This window comes from Aspergillus fijiensis, assembly GCF_003184825.1.
Source record: "Aspergillus fijiensis CBS 313.89 unplaced genomic scaffold BO72scaffold_22, whole genome shotgun sequence".
Taxonomy (NCBI): domain Eukaryota; kingdom Fungi; phylum Ascomycota; class Eurotiomycetes; order Eurotiales; family Aspergillaceae; genus Aspergillus; species Aspergillus fijiensis.
In genome coordinates, this window is record NW_024468998.1 from 179,410 (window position 1) to 200,232 (window position 20,823).

General features: G+C 54.5%; 8 protein-coding genes across 8 annotated transcripts; 5 read left to right on the plus strand and 3 right to left on the minus strand.

The window, feature by feature from the left end:
• Positions 1–873: 873 nt before the first annotated feature.
• Positions 874–3,927, plus strand: BO72DRAFT_403761 (terpene synthase family protein; the record flags this gene model as incomplete). The annotated part of the gene is made up of 4 exons (XM_040942242.1): positions 874–1,683; positions 1,745–1,850; positions 1,924–2,210; positions 2,273–3,927. 4 exons carry the CDS (start codon positions 874–876, stop codon positions 3,908–3,910), a joined length of 2,841 nt encoding a protein of 946 aa, XP_040801438.1. The 3' UTR covers positions 3,911–3,927.
• A 580-nt stretch (positions 3,928–4,507) lies between these two features.
• BO72DRAFT_447911 (uncharacterized protein) lies at positions 4,508–5,133 on the plus strand. Its single transcript, XM_040944664.1, has 3 exons — positions 4,508–4,719; positions 4,794–4,843; positions 4,932–5,133. The coding sequence occupies exons 1-3, from the start codon at positions 4,594–4,596 to the stop codon at positions 5,020–5,022; spliced, it is 267 nt and encodes an 88-aa protein (XP_040801439.1). The 5' UTR covers positions 4,508–4,593; the 3' UTR covers positions 5,023–5,133.
• Positions 5,134–5,829: 696 nt separating this feature from the next.
• Positions 5,830–6,750, minus strand: BO72DRAFT_509265 (uncharacterized protein; the record flags this gene model as incomplete). The annotated part of the gene is made up of 1 exon (XM_040949322.1): positions 5,830–6,750. One exon carries the CDS (start codon positions 6,748–6,750, stop codon positions 5,830–5,832), a length of 921 nt encoding a protein of 306 aa, XP_040801440.1.
• Positions 6,751–7,580: 830 nt separating this feature from the next.
• On the minus strand, positions 7,581–8,926 carry BO72DRAFT_105645 (uncharacterized protein). Its single transcript, XM_040938903.1, has one exon. The coding sequence runs from the start codon at positions 8,523–8,525 to the stop codon at positions 7,677–7,679; it is 849 nt and encodes a 282-aa protein (XP_040801441.1). The 5' UTR covers positions 8,526–8,926; the 3' UTR covers positions 7,581–7,676.
• A 523-nt stretch (positions 8,927–9,449) lies between these two features.
• Positions 9,450–11,518, plus strand: BO72DRAFT_377699 (Zn(II)2Cys6 transcription factor; the record flags this gene model as incomplete). Its single annotated transcript, XM_040941273.1, has 3 exons — positions 9,450–9,807; positions 9,898–10,403; positions 10,496–11,518. 3 exons carry the CDS (start codon positions 9,450–9,452, stop codon positions 11,516–11,518), a joined length of 1,887 nt encoding a protein of 628 aa, XP_040801442.1.
• Positions 11,519–12,481: 963 nt separating this feature from the next.
• BO72DRAFT_458679 (ABC transporter-like protein) lies at positions 12,482–16,543 on the plus strand (the record flags this gene model as incomplete). Its single annotated transcript, XM_040946385.1, has 1 exon — positions 12,482–16,543. One exon carries the CDS (start codon positions 12,482–12,484, stop codon positions 16,541–16,543), a length of 4,062 nt encoding a protein of 1,353 aa, XP_040801443.1.
• A 977-nt stretch (positions 16,544–17,520) lies between these two features.
• BO72DRAFT_458680 (cytochrome P450) lies at positions 17,521–19,180 on the plus strand (the record flags this gene model as incomplete). The annotated part of the gene is made up of 3 exons (XM_040946387.1): positions 17,521–17,555; positions 17,656–18,763; positions 18,854–19,180. 3 exons carry the CDS (start codon positions 17,521–17,523, stop codon positions 19,178–19,180), a joined length of 1,470 nt encoding a protein of 489 aa, XP_040801444.1.
• Positions 19,181–19,349: 169 nt separating this feature from the next.
• Positions 19,350–20,646, minus strand: BO72DRAFT_447912 (DSD1 family PLP-dependent enzyme). The gene has a single exon (XM_040944665.1). The coding sequence runs from the start codon at positions 20,560–20,562 to the stop codon at positions 19,456–19,458; it is 1,107 nt and encodes a 368-aa protein (XP_040801445.1). The 5' UTR covers positions 20,563–20,646; the 3' UTR covers positions 19,350–19,455.
• Positions 20,647–20,823: the final 177 nt, after the last annotated feature.

The window sequence follows — 20,823 nt, forward strand, 5'->3', positions numbered from 1 at the left end:
AGAATGCAGATTTTTATATTACATTTGGTCTCAGCTTGAGGTATATTGGGGGAGTGGCGGTGGTACAGAAGCAACGAGCACTCCACCTCTTCAAGCTGTCAAGGATAAGGCACAGACGGGAGAGCTATTAGCAGGATAAGGTGTCTCACAATGCACTAGGTAGGTAGTGCCAATGACTGCCGACTACAAGTAAGGGGGTGAGTTTTGAGGTGTCAGATTCTGCATGAATGTATGTTAATTAGGGCTCGATGTGACATGGGACCCCCTGGAAAGTCTCCGCATTGCCGGATTCGGAAGATCGACATCGGCCACAATCCAGCCAAGGGTCCAAATGTGGGCCGCTGTCTCCGACACATTTATCCTGGTCACAGGCATAATATAGTACCGGTAGACTGCGTCACAATAGCTGCAAGCCATCTGGAGTCGGTCTTGTCGCACTATCCTCGTGAATTCATCTTCTCTCTGTGGATCGATAGGAAACCTTGCCTGTTCTACTGAACCTTTGTTCAGGACAGTCCAATTTCTGAGATGCAATGCAATTGATGCTAGTCTGAGGAATCATATTCATCGACAAGATGGTTCCCAGAACAGAAAGTATTTGCCGGTCAGACCCTCTTTGGTGCCCTCGAAGCTCTGGCGGCTACGTGTTGCGCTGGGCAGGTAATTTTGAGCCCAATTGAGCCATAGCTGGGTTACTCTGTCAGCCCTGCTAGATTGATGCTCTATAGCTATATCATGTCCTCGATTCGCATAAACATCCAATACATTTAAGCTGTGGCTAGGGCACTGCATCTCCTTCGCCAGCATTAGTCGGCCACCTACCTTTCGGTTTTCCTTTTCATCAATACCTCCTCGAGGCATCTATCTGACACGATGCGTGACAATTCTGTGGTCACATTCATCGAGACGAAGAACCAATGCCTATACGAGAGTTTTGAAAACTCGCATCATCCCACCTATGGACTCGGTACAATGTCCGGCAACATCTACGACACTGCATGGGTCTCACTTGTCAGAAAGCCGAACGAGGGAGGCGCAACATCCTGGGCGTTTCCGGAAGCCTTTTCGACTCTTCTGCAGCTCCAAGAGCTTGATGGTTCTTGGGGTAGTTCTATCGCCAGATTAGATACCATTGCCAACACTTTGGCGGCTCTCCTGGCCCTGCAAAGGCACGCGGCGGATCCAGGGGAGGTCGATGCGCAGGAGCTCAACTCACGGATCCTCAAAGCAAAACGGTTTCTCGATACGGCTTTGCAAGATCTCAACGAGCTGACAGTCACATGCATTCTACCCGTGAGCTTCGAACTGCGACTCCCGGCCATGCTGGACCTGCTGGAGGCAGAGGGCCACACTTTTGACTTCAACCGGACGAACCTCGTCAAGCTGCAGGCAAAGAAACTGTCCAAGATTGATCTGGATCTCATCTTCAGCGGTCCACAGTCCTCCCTTTTGCACTCGTTGGAAGCTCTGGTCGGAAAGATCGACTTCGGTGGGCTAGCCCAGCACAAAGTCCTGGGCAGCATGCTGGGCTCCCCATCTGCGACATCTGCATATCTGATGTATAGCCCCGTATGGGATAACGAGGCCGAGGATTATATACGGCGCGCGATCTCCAACGGCGTGGGTCTGGGATCGGGGCTAGTGGCAGCTGGGTATCCGACCACGGTGTTTGAGTGGGCGTGGGTATGTCGCTTCTCGCCCACAATCATGAGTGCTGATAGAACAAGATACTGATTCAACCAAGGTGACCACAAATCTGCTGCGCAACGGTATTGCGCCCGCCGCTGATCTACAGCGGACTGGCGAGCCGATTGAAGCAGAAATCAAACAACATGGTCTCGTAGGCTTCGGTAGAGTGACCTCCTGGATCGAGGGTAGATTGTCGCCGCAGTGCCCTTTGCTAATGTCTCTGCCTGCCAATAGTCCCCAAAGCATGCCCTGATGCCGATGACACCGCTAAGGCCTTGGTCGCTCTGATGCTCCAAGGAAAGCACTACACACCGCAAGTATTGGTCGATCGATTTGAACGTGAAACTCATTTTGCAACATACTCATACGAGACGCACAAGAGCATCAGCACCAATGCCAACGTCCTCATCGCTCTGGTGCTGCTTTCCACCGATGACCGCTACCAGCCTCAGATTGAGAAGTGTGTTCGCTACCTGTGCGAAGAATGGTTCAAGTGCGATCGGATGCCTCGTGATAAATGGGTACGTCACACAACTGGTTGAGATGCGGAAATCCGAGTTATGATTAACCGAAGGTCTTCTAGAACATCTCATCGTTTTACCCGACAATGCTGATGTGCGAAGCCCTGATGTCTTACCTGCAGCGCTGGAGTGCCGGCGACCTAGCTGCCTTGCCCGATGATCTGATGAAATTCCAAATCCCGATCACGTTGTTCCAGACTGTGATCCGAACGCTCCGCACTCAGAATCAGGACGGGTCCTGGGGCAGCGCAGGCTCTGCGGAAGAGACGGCCTATGGTCTTCTCGTGCTGAAGAGCGTGACATCTTTTAGTTTGACTGAGAGGATCTCCAGCGAGCTCAATGATGCCGTCAGGCGAGGCATTGAGTTTATCCTGTCCAGAGACAAACGCTGCTCGACAGACGATCAGCTTTGGCTAGACAAAACCTTGTATGCCATTCCAACGGTGTCAGACTCGTACATCATGGCAGCCGTGACGGCTGGGGACACTGAGACCCCTAGCAAGAAAGCGGCCGCACTACCATCTCTGCTCGTTGACATTCCGGCTACCACGGTTCGCAAAATGACTGAATTCTTCGCGCGATTGCCGTCACAGATGAAAACGCCACAGTGGGTGGTTGAGGCGTCCGTCGTCGAAGCTCTCCTGTTCAGCTATAAGCTGAAGAGCTTGGATGTATTCTCCACCGGCCACGCTCTTGGCGAGAAATACATCAAGTTCGCTGCCTGCTTTTGGACGTTGGCCAATAATTGCCGCCCTGAGTATCTGTTGAGCATGCGCATCGTTTACAGTATGGTCGAACTTTCCGTTGGGATTTTCCAGGAGGATGACTTGATGGAAAGGGATCTGGTGGCTCTGCCTGACTCGGCCTCTGAGACCATAGCCGAGTACATAGAGCCGCTGTGCCATGGCACAAATGGTCTTTGCCAAGATCACTCTTCTCACGCTAGACCTACCCTTGAAACGAATGGGAAGTCCAGAAGTGTACTCAGCAATGTCCAGCACAACCTGGCTATCTGGTTCCGCTTTGTTCTGGTTGCGAACCTCGCCACGGCCAAGCCAAGTCCTGCTGATCGACGCGATCTGCGACAAGAAGTCAAAATGGCGACGATTGCTGCCATACAGCAAGCCAAAGCGCATAGATCGCTCAGCATCAATACCACAAACGGTCATGATCAGAAACATCCAGACAGCCGCGAGTCTGCCACCACCCCTGTGACGAGCGGCCAGAGCTTTTTCACCTGGCTACACACCTCTGCCGTGCACGACGTTAAGAGTGCAGTGGTCTCCAAGTCCCTGGTGTGTAAGCTTGGGTCCGAAGAAAAGGGGGATGTCTTCCCCACTGCCCGAGAAAAGTACCTGGCCGAGAAGCTGTGGCGGCAGATCTCGGTGGAAGGCAGGCTGTGGAATGACCTGGGTAGCATCGAGCGCGACCGCCGCGCCGCAAACCTCAACTCAGTCGACTTTCCGGAGTTCTCGTCGCCGCAAAGCCTGCAGGCTGACGGAGACGTACAGAAGCAGCTGCGACTGCTGGCAGAGTACGAACACAACTGTACGGTACGATGCCTGGAGGACTTGGTGCAGATCTTGGAGGATTCCGGTCGTCGCCGGCTGTCGCTCTACCTGCAGATGTATTACCTGTGCTGTGAAATCTATTCGGAGACGTGTGTGATGTATCAGTTTGGGTCTACCACGGTGATGTGAAAGGTTCGAAGAAGAAGTCAGATTGTTGGTTCGTATATCATGCCGATCATTGTTGTGACATATTTTATTAGAGTATATCTTAACAATTTCAGGAGGTATGCACGCTGCCTGTGGGTCCTGCCTCATATGACAGATGTCACTGTCTGCTGTTAGGGATCGCCCAGGGGTATGACATGTAGGATTGTACGGGAGCCATGTCTGCAGCATCATCATATTTTCCCCCTTCAGATTCTTGCAGTAACTATTAGTTCAAATTGCTGATCATCGATGACAGGACTTTGATTGAAGCTTCCACCCGATCTGGGTGCAGTTTTGTATTACTAGAACTCACATAGTAGTCACACTCTTTGATGGTCCCTGAGTTGGGAACCATGAATTGAAGATCACATGGTTGTATTCCTACACTATGGAATGTGGCGTGAAGCTTTGAAGTAATAGAGCTTGATCACCGCAGTTAGGTACTGTATGAAAAGCAAAAGGCAAACAATGGATGTTGATCTTAGTGACACCACCGTGTGCGCTGGGGGTGGTAAGGGGCTACCCGAAGTATAAAATCCCACTGCATCACCCTCGAGGTGTCTCTCTACACAAATCATCTCATCACACTCCAAGCCTTCGATTCTTCCACTGCTCTCCAGAAGACAGTTCATCACCAGCAACACACTCATACCTCCACCTTCATCATGCAGTTCTCCTCCATTGTCACCTTCGCTCTGCTGTGCGCTGCAGCCACCGCCTCCTCCCTCAACGCTGGTGCCAATCAGTTGGACAAACGACTCTTCTGCAACGACGCGACATGTAACACCCAGGTATGTCTTGTGGAAATTTCTCTGCCTCGCGTCTATGTCCTGTTCACAAGCATATGCTGATGCGCTTACTATAGTGTCTCAACGCCAATGCCCTTAGTGGGCAATGCGGTGGGACGGAGGACCTGTAAGACCTTCCTTTCCACCCTCTCTCTGGACCCGCTCGATGGGTAGATCTCGCTAGGTTTGAGATACTAATGTTTGGAACTGTGCAGTCGCTGCATCTGCAGTTACAGGGTGCCATTGGCTGACACGAAGGGTGCCGCTGCCCCTGCCGGTCCTGCTGCCCCTGCCGCAGGTCCCTGAGGAATATTGTCTTGGAACAAGGCGTTTGGCGTGGCTATTACATGACACGCCTGCTTCAACTTTTCTCATCTTGGTCACTCGTTCTCATAATTAATAATTAATATCAAATTTGTATCCCTACTTCCACTCCTACCATTCGTGGTGTCCTCTCAAGCATTCAGTAGTCATGCTGTAAATTAGAGAAGTGACTCTGGAGATGCACACCACCTATACCAGCTCCACGGGGATATCACCTCGCAGCCATCACCATCCGGAAATACTAAGCCATAATATATCTCATTCAATCCCGGGTTCCTCCTACAGCCTTACCTTGCCCATCATCTCCGTGACCTCCTCAACCGCATTACTCTGGCTTCAGCGCATTCTTGTTTTCTTTTTTTCTTCAGTGGCGAGCTAGTCAGTCTTTCTGTACTCACTAAGCTCATTTATTTGTATGGTAATCCATCTCAACCTTCTGATTCATTGTGCCTGAGGGTGCCAGGTATGGTGGGAGAGGACTCGTGGTTCGCTACAGGGGCGGGGAAATATATAAGCACTGCCACAAAGAGGCATCCAGACTTCACACCATGCCACAACATATGCCAGTCCTGTCGCGCGATATAGAATGTGAAAAGTGTATCGCGATAGAAGAGTTCTTCCTCAAAAAAACGAGAAAAAAAAAACAAAAATTGCCTTTTTGTTGCAGTAAAGCTCAATACTTGCTAATTTCCAAAGCATCTAATTTTAGCGAAACACAACCTTGATAAAGGGTCTATTGACCCCTCGGCAACTGGCCTATCTCAAAAGAGTCCTCCATCCAATCCAAACTCAAGCGCAGAAGCGTTGATACTCCGTACTAAGACGATCGGCAGTGACACAACCCCAGGTAATGCCATTCGAGTCCCTCATCACCGCCGCCCCAACCTCATAGTCGCAAAGGCTCTTGTCATCCCGCACCGCCTTGATATTGTCAGACATGATCTTCCCGGAAATCGGCTGATTCTTGCCCTGCGCCGCCTGACAGTACATGAGCGCACCACCAAACTGCGGCGTCAGCCGCACCGGCTGGCGGCTGTTGAATTGAGAGAGGGGGGTCTTCGGCGTGACGAGGCGCGTCAGCAGCCTCTGCATGTCGCGGTTCAGCGGACACAGGTGCATGTGGATCTGGTTGTGAGTGATGGAGTGCACGGAATTGACGACCAGGGCCTGCGTCGCGGGGTTCGAGACCGCCAGCGCCGACGACTGCCCGAAATCCCACCCTTCCGCGGCCAGCTTGGGGTGCTCGGCCTCCAGCGCGAGGATATCCGCGACGGGGACCGTGACGGTCGCTAGGTCCCCACCCGGTGTCTTCATCCAGTAGGCCGCGCCGGGCGCCGGGTTTGTGTACTGCTGCACGCAGGTGCCCGTCCGCAGACACGTGCAGAGCGAGTGGAACCACACCCCGCAGGAGGAGCAGACGTGGTTCGTGTCCGCCTGGCAGTGGTGCGCGCAATCGTTGAGGTGGAGTTGCGTGAGGAGGTTGGTGGGGCATGGCGATCCGACGTGGGCAGGGCCCACGGGACACTGCGTGCTGCATTTTTGGTCGCCCTTGACGCACTCGCAGTGGGCTAGGGTGGCTTTGTCGCCTTGCAGGATTTGGGCGTTGGTGCAAGGCGGGAGTTTGGTGCCTGCTTGGGCTGTAGATTCGGTGGGGAGGGTGGTGAGGAGGATGGTGAGAGTGATACTGAAGAGAAAGGCTTGTGAGATCATTTTACCTGGTATGGAAGGTATCCTTGCCATTGACTGGATAAATTGCAGAGAGGGCGGATTAGGCGACAAGGACTGATCATGGTTCTTTATACACACATTACCCCATTGCTCGTATAGTTCTGTTGCTCCATGATCTACGCCAAGCAACCGAACCACGGGCGCGACGGCTTCCGGATCGGGTTTCTTCCTCCGCTATTACGATCAACACGAACATTTACGGCCAGATGACTCGCAGTCCTGCATATAGCACAAGGGATTGACATAGTAGATTCACCTCAAGGTAAACAGCCTCATTAGTCTTGTACGCCTTCACCTCTGGAGTCAAGCACATACGACCACAGGGTGTGGAAAACAGGGCTTCCCGTCCGCTCAGCCGTACTTAAGCCACACGCCGGGAGGTTAGTAGTTGGGTGGGTGACCACCAGCGAATCCCTTCTGTTGTATGTTTTTGTTGAATAAACGTAGGATCCTCTCATCCTATGTCCAGCTTTGAACCTATTCTTATACGCAACCTTTACTGCTTAGATCGGTGCGGAAGTCGGCAATCGAGCGTCGGTATCATACCCTCGTCCCCGGGTAGATCATCGCTAATTCCGCTCCAGTCGCAATACTAGTCCGAGCTTGTTTGACTTCAGCGTTGACGTCGTTACGCCAGCCACGAGCCAGCCACTCAGCTGCCCCATGGGGATGTTGGACAGGGATCAGACAGATCTCAGCGGGTAGGGCTCCTTCCCGACTCGAGCTTTACAACAAAGGAATGTAAGAAGAGAGAGGTGGTGGAATATAGCAATGCTTTCTTTGCGAAATATGACTCAGAACACTCGTCTCGAGATATAACAAGCATACCCAGGTTTAGACAAACACAGATGGATCAATCATCGCAGAAGCAGAATAAGCTAAAAGTCGAACGGGATCATAGTCTCCATTTAACGTGGATCGGCTATCAACAGCTTGACATCCCTTGTTTCACAAAACTGACGAAAATCTCTTACCGGTACCGGATGGTCTTCAATCCAGACAATGGGCCAAAACTCTGGGCATTCCGTGTTGATGGTGAGGTCGAACCTCCGAAGATAGCGCTTGAGAGTACGATCGCGGCGTACCTGCTTGCGTCGCTTGGACTTGCGCATGACCTTTCTCAGGGCCTCGGCATCTGCCCAGCATAGGAAAGGCAGGGGCCCTGCCGAGATCGCTCCTGTGTCGACCTCATATGCGACGTTCTCCATGCGGAGATAGTCTCCGTCCGGTGTCCACTCGGCCCCAGTTTTGACCATCTGATCTTTGGGCAGAATATGCCAATAGGGACCCCAAAGGCACTCGGGGTTCCAGAAGCGGACGATCGAGGTGGGAGGTTGCTGAAGGAGCATCCGCCGCCAGCTTGCCTCGGGGCGCAAGTATGCCCTTTCTCTCTTCTCCGATGCAATAGAGGGGCAGTGCCACGCACCATGTCTCCGACGCGAGTTGAGTCCTACAAAGATGAATTCGAACCATATCTTGTCCATCACCAGAGGGTTCTTCCTTGTTTTGCGACGGGACTTTCTGGTGTCTGTGTCGATGGGAACGTAGAACAGGGCCTGCTGGATTCTGCGAGAGCTTTTGATGAGAGCATTCCATGTAGCACAGACCCGAGCTGAGATCAGCAATGTGTGCATGTCCAGACGCAGAAGAATAGCTTCCACGATTTCGGGGACAAGGAATATATCGGGCGTTCCTAGAGGGCGGGATATCTCATTTTCAGAGTTCTTGAAGCGTTTGCTTCTCCTAAGAGCAGGCATGACTGGTAATTTCAGTGGAGACAGAGGTGTGCGATCCCGCTTGCTAATTGAACAACTTGGAAGATTGGAAGTTTTGCAAGGCAGTTTACGAGAAACTCGGCAGGCTTCGGGATTTGGTTGCAGTTCAGCTTGACTTACAAAGTCAGTGATACTTGACCACTGAGGTCCGAAAAATGACTCACCCTGCCTTAGTTGTTTAGGTTGCAGGCATCATTATCGCGTGCGCGTGTTTGTTTCGTCACTACTCTTGGGAAGGCGGAAGAACATTCCGAAGGGGGGAATGGCGGCAGTCGAAACTTAAATTGGAACCTATGATTTGCATTCCATGACTGCAACAGCTTGCAAGACATACATGATTTTCATTGCGCCCGACCAGCGCACAGTCAAATATCTATATCGAGTGAGGTGGAGATGATTGGAGGTGTTTGGGCTCTCCACCCTCCAGCGCACGTCTTTCCTAGCGGCCTTGGAGACTTCTTGGAGACCCCAGCACCCGGAAAATCCGATTGGTAGGTCAGACGGCTGACTAATTTAATGATTGGTCACACATCCGTAGGCAAAGAAAGAAAGAAAAAGAAAACCAGGTCCCAGAGCTTGGCGAAGTACTGATATAATTAAGAACCAGCAGGCCAGAGAAGTAGAGGAAAGGGCTAGGCATGTGGTTCAGTAAACGGATCTCACAGGTTGGGCGAATAATCGGATCCTGGGATACCTGAGATGGCTTCACGTGACTGTGATGTTGGTAACTGATAATGAACTTAAAAGTATCCATCCTTCTCAGTTACAACCTCGCCGATGTAATCTGCTCGTTTTTGCGAGCAGACCCAAAATGGCTGATTCCGAATCATGTAATGACGTTGATCACTTTGGGCCCCCCCGGACGTTCAGCTAAATTGCCCCACAGACCGAGAACCGTCCAAGGGCATGCGTATCGAACGTGCCTGCGAGTCTTGCCGCTCCAAGAAGGTCAAATGCAACGGAGAGAATCCTTGCCTCCGATGCTGGCAGCACCGCCTGCCCTGCAAGTATCGTGAGAAGCCACGCGTTCGAGGGCGGCCGCCAAAGAGACCTACAGCACGGAAAGGCCCCCCGGCACCCGCGGTGGCAGAAGCCACAACCCCAAGCTTCATCCTCAGCAGCGACAGTGACGGGCGCAGGCTTACAAACGTCAGTCATGGGGGAGATCCAGCTCGATACAGTCCCGAGGAGTATCGGCAGCAACTAGAACTCCGCGCGGGAATCGGAGTCACCAACAGCCAGACAGGCTCCTTTCAATTCTATGGTATTTCCCAGGGTTTACATTAAAAGTAACCCACATGTGTGCTTGACGAGAAACTAGGCGCCGAAAGTCTGACGATCTGTGTAATATTAGGACCTTCTTCACATTTCTGCTTTATCCAGCGCATCCACCAGCGTATGAAGCGCCAGTCCCACGGTCGGCTCTTGGACCAGCCCAAGACAGCAGTGCCGACCGGGCTCGGGGAATGGGGCCTGGAGCGGTTCATGTTCGCCGCCGGATCGGGCGGGCTTCGCTCGTCGGGGGGCTCGACTGAATCATTTCTATCGCAGGAGCTGGGTCGCCGGTTCATCGCCGCTTACTTTGATGTCATTCACCCGCATTTACCCATTCTCGAACGGTCTATCATCGTTCGCCTGTGGGAAAAGCTGTGGGCCCCCCCGGCTCCCGGACGCGAAGTCAGCTCCAGGGATCTAGTCTACATGGTTCTCGCTCTGGGAGCTCGGACAATGGCCCGCGAGAACAGTCACAGTGGGGAGACGCTAGATCGATGGGCGGACTACTTCTGGGCGCAGTCGAACGACTATAGCATGCTATTCCAGGAGCCTTGCATCAAAGGGATTCATTTGATACTTCTTAAGGTAGGCATGGCTTTCGCATACACGTCTCGATCCACATTGGAAGGGTCAGCAGATGACGAGGGCAATGAACGACTGACTTGAATTGAAAACAGGCTATGTATGCATTGCATGGGATGAGGCCCAACGATGCCTATCTCTATCTAGGTCATGCCGCTCGAAGCGTGTTGGCCCTAGGTCTCAACCGCAGCCAGGTTGTCAACGGACTGGCCCCGGTCATGCATAGGCTGCGCATCACATTCTGGGTCGTCTACTTTTACGAGCGGGTCTGTGCCTTCTTCACCGGTCGGCCCTCATGTTTTCTCGACACCCACATTGACGCTGCGTTTCCCGAGGACGTGCCCCGAACGCTCCTGGAAGGTGGCCATATGGGTGACTCGGAGGGTCCCACAACGCAATGCGCCTATTTGAGGTCAATGGCACGGATCGGGCAGCTTATCGAAAAGGTGTCCAGCGGGATCTTCTCACTGGCAAATCTCCAGGCACTATACGACCGTCGCAGGGTCGATGCTACGATTCTGGAGTGCGACGCTGCCCTTCAACAAATCGAACACAGCCTGCCTCCGTATCTGCAATTCTCCGATCGCAATCGACCCACTGGCGAAGCGTGGCAGGAGATCCAGTGTACCCATCTGGGGATGGCCTTTCACCTGATCAAAATGATGATCCGTAGACCTGCTCTGGTGTACGCGAGCTTCTGCCACAGCCCGGATGGGACATCGGGGGCGGGTTCGCCTACGCAGGAGGACCTGCAAGAATCCATCGACTTGTCAATTCATTCCGCCAAGGAGATCATTGCGATCGCAAGTAGTGCTATCATGGAGAGAGCCACGTGCATTCGCAATGATGCATCCGTGGCCAACTACATCGTCTCCGCCTGCGTGACTCTCTTGTACAATGTGTTGGATTCGTCCGTTACCGTGGAACATGCGCGGATGATCTTCGAGTCCGTGGAACGTGGTATCCAGTGCCTGGACCAGATGGAACATAATGGACCAATCACCGGCAAGGCGCTGAGCATGGACATCATGAAAAGTGCCAAGGATGCCCTGTCGCTCTCGACCCGCGAGGCAAATCTGGAGGAGAACATGGCGGACAATTTCCCCTGGCTGAAGTAAGTGATTGCCTTTTACTCAAACCCGCCCCAGAGACTTATATTGATCGCATGGTATTCAAAGTGAGGTTTACCTCCCGGCACCAACAGGAGAATTGTTGGATCCTCTCGACGAACCGTTAAGCTATATTCCTGGCATGGGAACGCCCTCACTCGAACAGATTGCCGAGGGGAATGATTTTCTCTCCACCAGCATTTCGGGCATCAATTATATGTCTTATTGGCTGAATGGAGATGCCACAGGGTCGAATCGCGCCGACTTTCTGTACTGACAAATGGATGGACGGGGGGGGTCACCTCCAAGACGGTCCACGTTCAATGCGCTGGATCATTGCCCTTTTGGGTAATACCCGAGAGATCTCGGCACGATTGATCTCCACACCAGGGGTTTGTAGCAACCCTCCACAAATCGGAGCCATGCTTTCTATCCGAGTATTTTCGGCTCATTAGCAACCGACCTTCACTTGTCTACCGAGCTCGTCATGAAGATTGTACCTCTCCATGACATGTCATCGCCTCCATGTAGCCTGTAGCCAGTAGCAGGTTTCCGTGCCATATTTGTCATCGTTGCCATGAGTCTGCCGTATCTCAACCTCAACCCAGTAGAATTACAGAGCCTCTATAAATTGATCCTGAGCTCATCATGGACCTTGGTCTATATTGCAGCCTGTTAATTCTATCCGTATCTTCGGTCTTACTATTTAGCTATCTCGTTAGCGAAGCTCAGTTAAACAAGCATCAGGCCTGACCCGGCCCAGCGATTTATGGTAAGTGTTGGTTTTGAAATGCGGTTCCCTCAACCAAAAGACCAAAAGCCACATGTCACTGATGTGCCCAAAAGGAGAAACCAGTCACCGGAGGCGAGCCCACCGCGGTATCTCCTATCTATCGCAAGGATGGTCGAGCGCTTGGCGTGGTATTCAAAGACCTCACGGTCTTGGGGGTTGCCAGCGGGGTCAACGGAATCATGACTTTGCCAGCGCTGGTGACCAAGGTTGTGCAATGGCCCGTCAAAGCCATTGCACATGCGACCGGCAAGCAATCTACACCAACGAGAAAGCTCATTCGCGATGTCAGTGGGGTGATCTTTCCTGGGGAGTCGATGCTCGTGCTGGGACGGCCGGGCGCCGGGTGCACTACCCTGCTGAAGACCCTCGCCAACAGCCACGGTTCGTTCGTTAAAGTTCAAGGCCAGCTGCAGTATGCTACTCTCTCCAAAGAGGAGATGGCACGTCGTTACCGATCGGAAACCGTCTATGCCAGTGAGGAAGACTTTCATTTCCCCACTCTGTCCGTTAAAAACACCATGGGCTTTGCCTTCCAGCTGCGCAAGCCGGCAAACGAAACTCGGTCGGACTCCGAGTTTGCCCACGAAATGAGCGAGGCTTCATTGAAGGCTGTCGGACTGTCTCACACTGCCAACACGATTGTGGGCGATGCCTTCGTGAGAGGGGTTTCTGGCGGAGAGCGCAAGCGTGTGACTTTGATCGAAGCCCTATCGGTCAACCCTACCTTTGCCGCCTGGGACAATCCCACCCGCGGCCTGGACAGTTCCTCCGCCACAGAGTTTGTGCAGCTTATCACCTACCTCTCAGCAGAATCTGGGATGAGTAACGCCGTATCCATGTATCAAGTGTCTGAGACCATCTATGAATGTTTCGATCGGGTTACCGTGCTGTACGACGGCCGGCTGATCTTCTGCGGCCGAGCCGAGCAAGCCAAAGACTACTTCCTGAGACTGGGCTTCGAGTGCCGCGATCGCCAGACCACCCCGGATTTCCTGACCGCCGTCACCTCCCCTGCAGAGCGTCTTATTCGAAAGAATGCGGCGGGACCGGTGCCCACCGATCCCGATGGCCTCGCCGCCGCATTCCGGGACAGCGCGGAGTATCGTCAGTTACAAGAGGATATTGTCCGGTATCAGGCGGAAATGGCCCGCGATGGCCAGCGGGTCCAAGCCTTCCGGGACAATGTGCACCAAATCCGTTCGTCGTGGGTGCCACAGCAGGCGATCGCGCCAAGCACGCTGGCCAAGCAAATCCGGGTTGCCATGCGTCGGTATTACCAGCTGCTGTGGGGCGACAAGTGGACGTTTCTCACCCTGGTTGCCTTTGTCGCCCTCAACGCGGTGATCAACGGCCCGGCGTACTACAAGGCTCCGAAGGACGTCACCGGCACGTACGAGAAGAGCAGCGCCTTGTTCTTCTCCCTGATCTATTTCTATCTCAATGCCCTGACGGAGGCCGTCTCCACGGTCAAATCGCGTAACATCCTGTTGAAACAGGTCCAATATGGGTTTATCCATCCAGGCGCGTTCGTCATCGCCCAGACCCTTGCCGATATTCCGATCGCCTTCATTCAGTGTCTCCTGTTTGCCTGTCTGTATTACTTCGAGATCGGCCTTCAACAGACAGCGTCCACTTTCTGGATCTTTGTCCTGCTTGTCTTCACTCATTATGCGGCTGTTCAAAGCCTGTTCCGCATGCTCGGCGCCTGGGTCCCCAACATCTCGCTGACCCTGATGATGGCCGGCAGCGCGATCCCTGTTGGTCTCCTGTATTCGGGGTTCGGTCCGACCCGGCCTACCCAGCGACGATGGGGTTCATGGCTGCGCCGCGCCTCGCCGTCGCCATACGCGCTGGAAGCATTGCTGGCCAATGAGTTGGATGGAATCACCCTGACTTGTGCCGACAGCGACATGGTTCCGTCCGGGTCGAACTACACCCAGTTGCAGTACCAGACCTGCAGTATCACCGGGAGTACCATGGGACATCAATCAGTCTCTGGCTCAGTGTATCTGGCGGATCACTTTGGCTACACGCGTAGCCACCTGTGGCGCAACTTCGGCATCATCCTGGTCATGTGGTTCCTCTATGTGGTACTGGGATGCATTGGACTCACCATCATGACGCGCGAGTCGGGAGGATCTCACGGTCGGATCTTCAAACGGTCCAAGCAACGCGATGAGGAAAACCAGCCCAAGTCCCCGGCCACCTCCTCCTCGGGGTCCTCGTCCGCCACACAGTCGGTCACCGGACCCCCCGCATCCCATGCACTGGAGAAAGTCGAGACTGGCCATTCGAGAGAGGCAGCCCGCACATTCACCTTCCAGGAGGTCAGCTACTTTGTTCCAGTGGCCAGGAAGGAAAGACAGTTGCTCCGCGATGTGAGCGGGTATGCTCGCCCGGGGCAGTTGACAGCCCTAATGGGGGCTTCCGGCGCCGGGAAGACAACGTTGCTGGACACCCTCGCCCAACGCAAGAACACCGGTCGGATCACGGGGGCTATGCGTCTCGGTGGAGCGCCCCTGGACCCGTCCTTTGCCCGGTCTTGCGGATTCGTAATGCAGCAAGATGTGCACGAACCCAATGCCACGGTGCGGGAAGCTCTGCAGTTCTCCGCGCGTCTGCGCCAGCCCGCTGATGTCGCGGAGGAGGATAAGTTGGCTTACGTTGAGCACATCATCCACTTGCTGGACCTGGAAGAGCTTGCCGATGCGCTCATTGGCGAGCCCGGAGATGGGCAGCTCAGCGTTGAGGAACGGAAGCGCGTCACAATCGGGGTGGAGCTGGCGGCGCGCCCCAGCTCGCTCCTGTTTCTCGACGAGCCCACTTCGGGCTTGGACAGTCAAGCGGCCTTTGCGCTCGTGCAGTTCCTGCAGCGGATCGCTGCCGAAGGGATTCCCATTGTCTGCACCATCCACCAGCCGTCCGGGGTTCTCTTCGAGATGTTCGACCATGTCCTGCTCCTGGCGCCGGGAGGCCAGACCGTTTACTTTGGCAAGACCGGCGAGAACTCGTCCCAAGTCGTCGAGTATTTCGGACGATACGGCGCCACGATCGATAGCAAGGCGAACCCCGCGGAGTTTATCCTGTCGACTGTGACCTCCAAGGGGGAGGGCTCGAAGGACTGGCCCGCCATCTGGCGCGAGTCTCCGGAACGCAGCGCCCTCGACGCGACCCTCGTTCGATTGAACGCCACTCCCACCACCACCGAGCCACCGTATCCTCGAACCCCCTCTTCCTCCCAAACAGCATACGCCCTATCACTCTGGTCGCAAACCGTGACCGTAACTCAGCGCCACTGGCTCTCCGTCTGGCGCGACGGGATGTACCTGTTCAGCAAGACGGCGAAAAGCCTGTTCGTCTCCCTCTTCATCGCCTTCAGCTTCTTCCAAGCCGGATCCAGCCTGCAGGGCCTGCAGAACCAGATGATCGCGGTCCTGCTGCTGTCGTGGATCATCCCCACCACGAGCGCCGACCTGCAGGACATGTGGTTCCGCAAATGGGCGATCTTCAGCGCGCGCGAGCAGAACGGCATCTACGACTGGCGGGCGCTGGTGACCGCGCTCGTCGCCGTCGAGATCCCCTGGCAGCTGGGGATCTACACAGTGGTGTTTCTGGGGACCTACTGGACGGTGGGGTTCCCCGCGGGCGTCTCCGCCGTCGCCGGCCTCTACTACTTCACCTGGCTGCTCCTCGCCCTGTTCAGTGTCGGCTACTCCCAGCTGCTGGCCGCCTGCTTCCCCGACCCCACCCTGGCCGGCTACGCCAACTCCCTCGTCTGGGTCGTCCTCATGGTCTGCTCCGGCGTCCTCACCCCCCACGCCTACATGAACGACTTCTACCGTCCCTGGCTGTTCTGGGTCGACCCCATGCGCTACTTCTTCGGCGCTACCGTCGGGGTCGTCCTGCATGATGTCCCTGTAGACTGTGGCTCTGCGGAACTCGTTCGCTTTGAGCCTCCTCCTGGTCTGTCCTGCGGCCAGTATGTGGGTCCCAGCAGCGGGGGACAGCTGTATCTGGATCACAACCCGGGCTACCTGGTTAACCCCAATGCGACCGCGGACTGTGGATATTGTCCGTACACGGTTGGAGACGAGTATCTGTCAACCCTGGAGTATGGGTACGACCAGCGGTGGTGGAATTGGGCGGCCTTTCTGGGGTTCTGCTGCTCGAATATCGTGCTCTTGTATGGTGTGGTGTGGCTTACCAAGGGACGGGGACAGAGACGGAGGACTAAGGGTTAAGGATTGGAAGGCATTGTGATTTAGTCGCTAGATCATCAGGCGGGAAGTCGGAGTCAAAACTGGCTCTTATTTGTGACCCTACTTGATTGTCTATCGCTTTCTGTTGTGTTGGTTTTCCTTGAACTTGACATTTAGACATGTAGCCCATTGCTAAGGGGGCATAGAGAAAGACTTTAGATGGCGTTTCTGATTGCATTGAGTCGGTATTGACATCATGTTACCGTGCAGCGACGTTAGGCTATCTAACACCATACCCAATTCAATGTGCAAGGTGCTACGTTTATTCGTGGCTGGATCCCATATGCTCTGTTCTTAATAGCTCCTGTGACTACCACTAGCATATTTTCCTATACCAACGCTTTTCCTAGTCTGTGAGACTGCGGATCCCTGGATTTCCAGCCATTAGTGAAATGTGACAGGTAGGGCTATCTAATCCACTAGATGTGACTGCGATACAGTGTCACCTGCCAGCGCTATCTCAGCCAACAAGACCACTCACTAGAAAGATCTTGACAAGCGGTCAGGATTCATTTGCTCGAATCGCTCTCTCAAGATTGTCGCCATTGAAGTCCGGACACTAAGCTCTGTTAGAATAAACGAAGAAACAAGGTGGGTCGACCGGGCGCCACCTTTGCATAGATCGGCAAAATAGCGCATCTATTGCTTATGCGTAGATAGCCAACACTGACACTAGCTTGGCGCCATCTCGAGCCGAATGACACTGGTTCTTACCACAAAGACCTGCCTGCTTAAGCCAGACTGGGTGACCCAACTTTTACTATTATGCTTGACATCTCAGCTGAGACTAAGATCTCACCTGCTTGAAAACATCATCCAGCGTACCCGGATAGAGATTAAGTCGCCCGCGCTACGGTCAGGAGAAACATATAATCGTGGGGACCGTATGCGCTATCACTGTTCTTTTCCTGTCCTCGTATCCCAGTGTCTCTCATTTCCGGCTGTGAGGCTTTCTAATCATGGCATTTCCTTCGGCCTTTGTTGCTACTTTCATGTCCGTACTTCTGGCAAGGACTCTTTCACCCACACCGGCTTAGTTTCACTTGAGCCCTGTCTGATCGAGCCACCAAGCTTCATGTGCTTTTCGGCGTCAGGCGACTATACCTTCATCCTCTCTCTCGCTACAATGGACCTCTTCTCTGGGCACTGACCCGAGTACCGTATATGTTAGCCTTCCGGAACGGCCAAGTGGCACACAAAATCAAGCGCTTCCACGAGGTCTATGGCGAAACTGTCCGCGTGGCGCCCAAAGAGGTTTCTTTCATCAACCCCGAGAGCGTCAAGGATATCTACCAGCGTCGACCCTCCGGTGAGGACTTCAAATCGCTCCCCAAAGACCCCATCTGCCAGCCGCCGCCACGACCAGGCCAACCGATCAGCATTCTCAAAGCCACAGATGTGGACCACACGGGACTTCGCAAGGCCTACGCGTCTGCGTTCAGCACCCAAGCCCTAACGTCTCAAAAGCCCCTCGTAATTGAATATGTTGACAAGATGATCACGCAGCTTCAATCCCAGGCTGAAGACGCCACAATTGAGCTCCAGAACTGGATCAGCTTCTGCACCCTTGACATCATCTGCGCTCTCAGCTTTGGCGAAGACTTCGGCTGCCTCGAGCATCAGCGGTACCACGAATGGGTAGGCCAACTAGTCTTCTCGCTCAAGGCCAAAGTCCAGCTCGCCTCCTGCCGCTTCTACCCCTGGCTGTTCCACTATCTCATCAAGCGGCTGCCCAAGTCCGCTGGCGCCCTGATGGCGCAGCACCAAGCCACGACCCGCGAGAAAGTGCAACGTCGGTTACAGCAACTGCAGGGCAAGGACGCACAGCCCGGCGCGACCGTGCAGAGACCAGATTTCCTAGCCCACCTCGTGCAGCAATCCCGGCACGAGCTGTCGGAAGGCGAGATGGTGGTCAACGCCGCTACTCTTATTGTCGCGAGAAGTCATACGCTGCAGACGGCCATCACGGGCATTCCGTTCCACCTGCTGCAGAACCCGACCGTGTTGGATCGCGTGACAAGCGAAGTGCGCGGTGCGTTCGCATCGGCGGATCAAATGAACGTCCGGACGCTGCTGAAGCTGCCTATCCTCGACGCTGCCATCAAGGAGGGTATCCGACTCACGTCGCCCGTGCCGCTCGGGTTGACCCGTCTTGTTCCCGAGGGTGGCCATACCATTGCGGGCGACTTCTTCCCGGAGGGGGTAGGTAGCCCTAATCCGTTCCCTAACCTTCAGAGACATCTGCATTGCGATAAGCCATTAACCCCAAGACTAACTCATGTTGCAATCTAGACGGTCGTCTCCTACATGCAATGGGCCGCCAACGTCTCCCCGCACAACTACGCCGACCCTACGACCTTCCACCTCGAGCGCTGGCTGCGGCCGGAAGGTAGATTCGAGAAGGACCGTCGACGCGCGACGCGGCCATTTCTCCAGGGCCCGCGGGATTGTATCGGACAAAGCCTGGCCCGTATGGAGATTGTAATCATCCTGGGGAAACTGTTGGATTGTTTCGATCTGCAGGTGGAGGGAAATCTCGGTCTGTGGGATGATCAGGAGACATACGCGGTTTGGGTCAAAGCGCCGCTGCCGGTAAGGTTGAGGGTGCGGAGGGCCTGAATTAATGGGTAACGATACGGGGTAGAAGAGTCGAACAGGGATATCCCCGTTAAGGGGACGGTCGTTCGAAGCTGAGGGCGTCATTGCCGTAGAGGTTAGGATCAATACCGTGTTAGGTAGGCTGTTACACTACTTCAGTACTGCCGCGGCCGCAAGCTAGGCCAGAAGCCTTTGATTAAAATAGATTGTGAAAGGGGTGTACACATTGAATGGCATTCGTTGCCGCATTATGATCTTCGGAATTGTGCGAAGAGCCCTTGAAAGAGAATTCCCATCTACTGGACCCTGCCCCTCGAGTCCACCGACCAGATCTCTTCAATCACCCCATTGCGATGCGCATAGTAAAAGTCATGCAGATTGATCGTCGGATCAATATGACTGGGGACCATCTCCACCCGATCGCCAGTCTGCAAATCGGTGGTACCCGCCTCCCAACTCAAAGCCCCATGCTCATCCCCGAGATTCAGATGGGCGTACTTCGCATCCTTACACTCCGCTAGCCCACTATCGGTCGTCAACGACTTCAACCCCGCATCAATAGTGACCTGCCGCTCCCCCTGCCGACTGATTACCGTCGACAAGATCGTCAGACTATTCGCATAGAACCCGCCCACGGCATTGCGGTAATCTGTATCCATGAAGATAAACGACCCCGGCTGCAGCTCCGTCACCCCAGGCACAGAGGCACAGAACTCCGCGGTGCCCGTGCCCCCCGTCGTGACCACCTCAATCTTGTGTCCGTCCTTGCGCAGCGCCTCCGCCGTGCCAGTCAAGATCGCCATCGAGGCCAGACACTCCCTCTTCCGCTCCTCCCGACTGTGCAAATGCTGCAAGTGGCCCTCATACCCCTGCACCCCGATCAACTTCAGATTCTGGAGGTTGTCGACGATATGCCTCCCCAGTTCCAATGCAGCAGCCGTATCCGCCACTCCCGTGCGGTGCAGCCCGACATCCAGATCGATCAGCACCGCCAGAGGTGTGTTGACGTTCGCTTTTCCGAGCGCCGCATCGATGGCCGTCGCCCCGACCGCGCTGTCCACCACGATCCGGATCCCCGGGTGCTTTTTCACCAGCTCCACCAGCCGCTGCACCTTGGGGGCCCCGATGATCTCGCACGTGATCAGGATGTCGTCGAAGCCGGCGGCGGTGATCGCTTCCGCTTCGGACACTTTGGCCACGCAGCAGCCCTTGGCGCCGGCGGCGACGAGTTTCCGGGCGAGAGCGGCGCTTTTGGTGGTTTTCAGGTGGGGTCGGATATTGCGGCCTGTCGGGAGGAGGGTGGAGAAGAGTTTGTGGATGTTGGACTCCATTAAGTCCAAGTCGACGATCATCGACGGGGTGTCGAGGGCGGAGAGGGGGTCCCCGATTTTCGGGTCGTACATTTTGGTGGTTGCGGGTGAGTGTCGTGTATAAGGTAGGGAGAGGGGCTATTAGGCGCAAAGAAAATAGACAGTGGCGGCGAGGAGAGGGGGCTTTGCATTATTTATAAGGGAATTTTGGGGGAGAGATGCATCTTGCCCCTCGTTTCGGGGATTAGGCTTATCTGCATTGCATGAACAAGCCGTGCACGGCCGCCAAGGAGAGAGAGAGAGCCCCTTGCTGATAAGATATCGTACATACCCCGATAAGCTGACAGCGCAGTG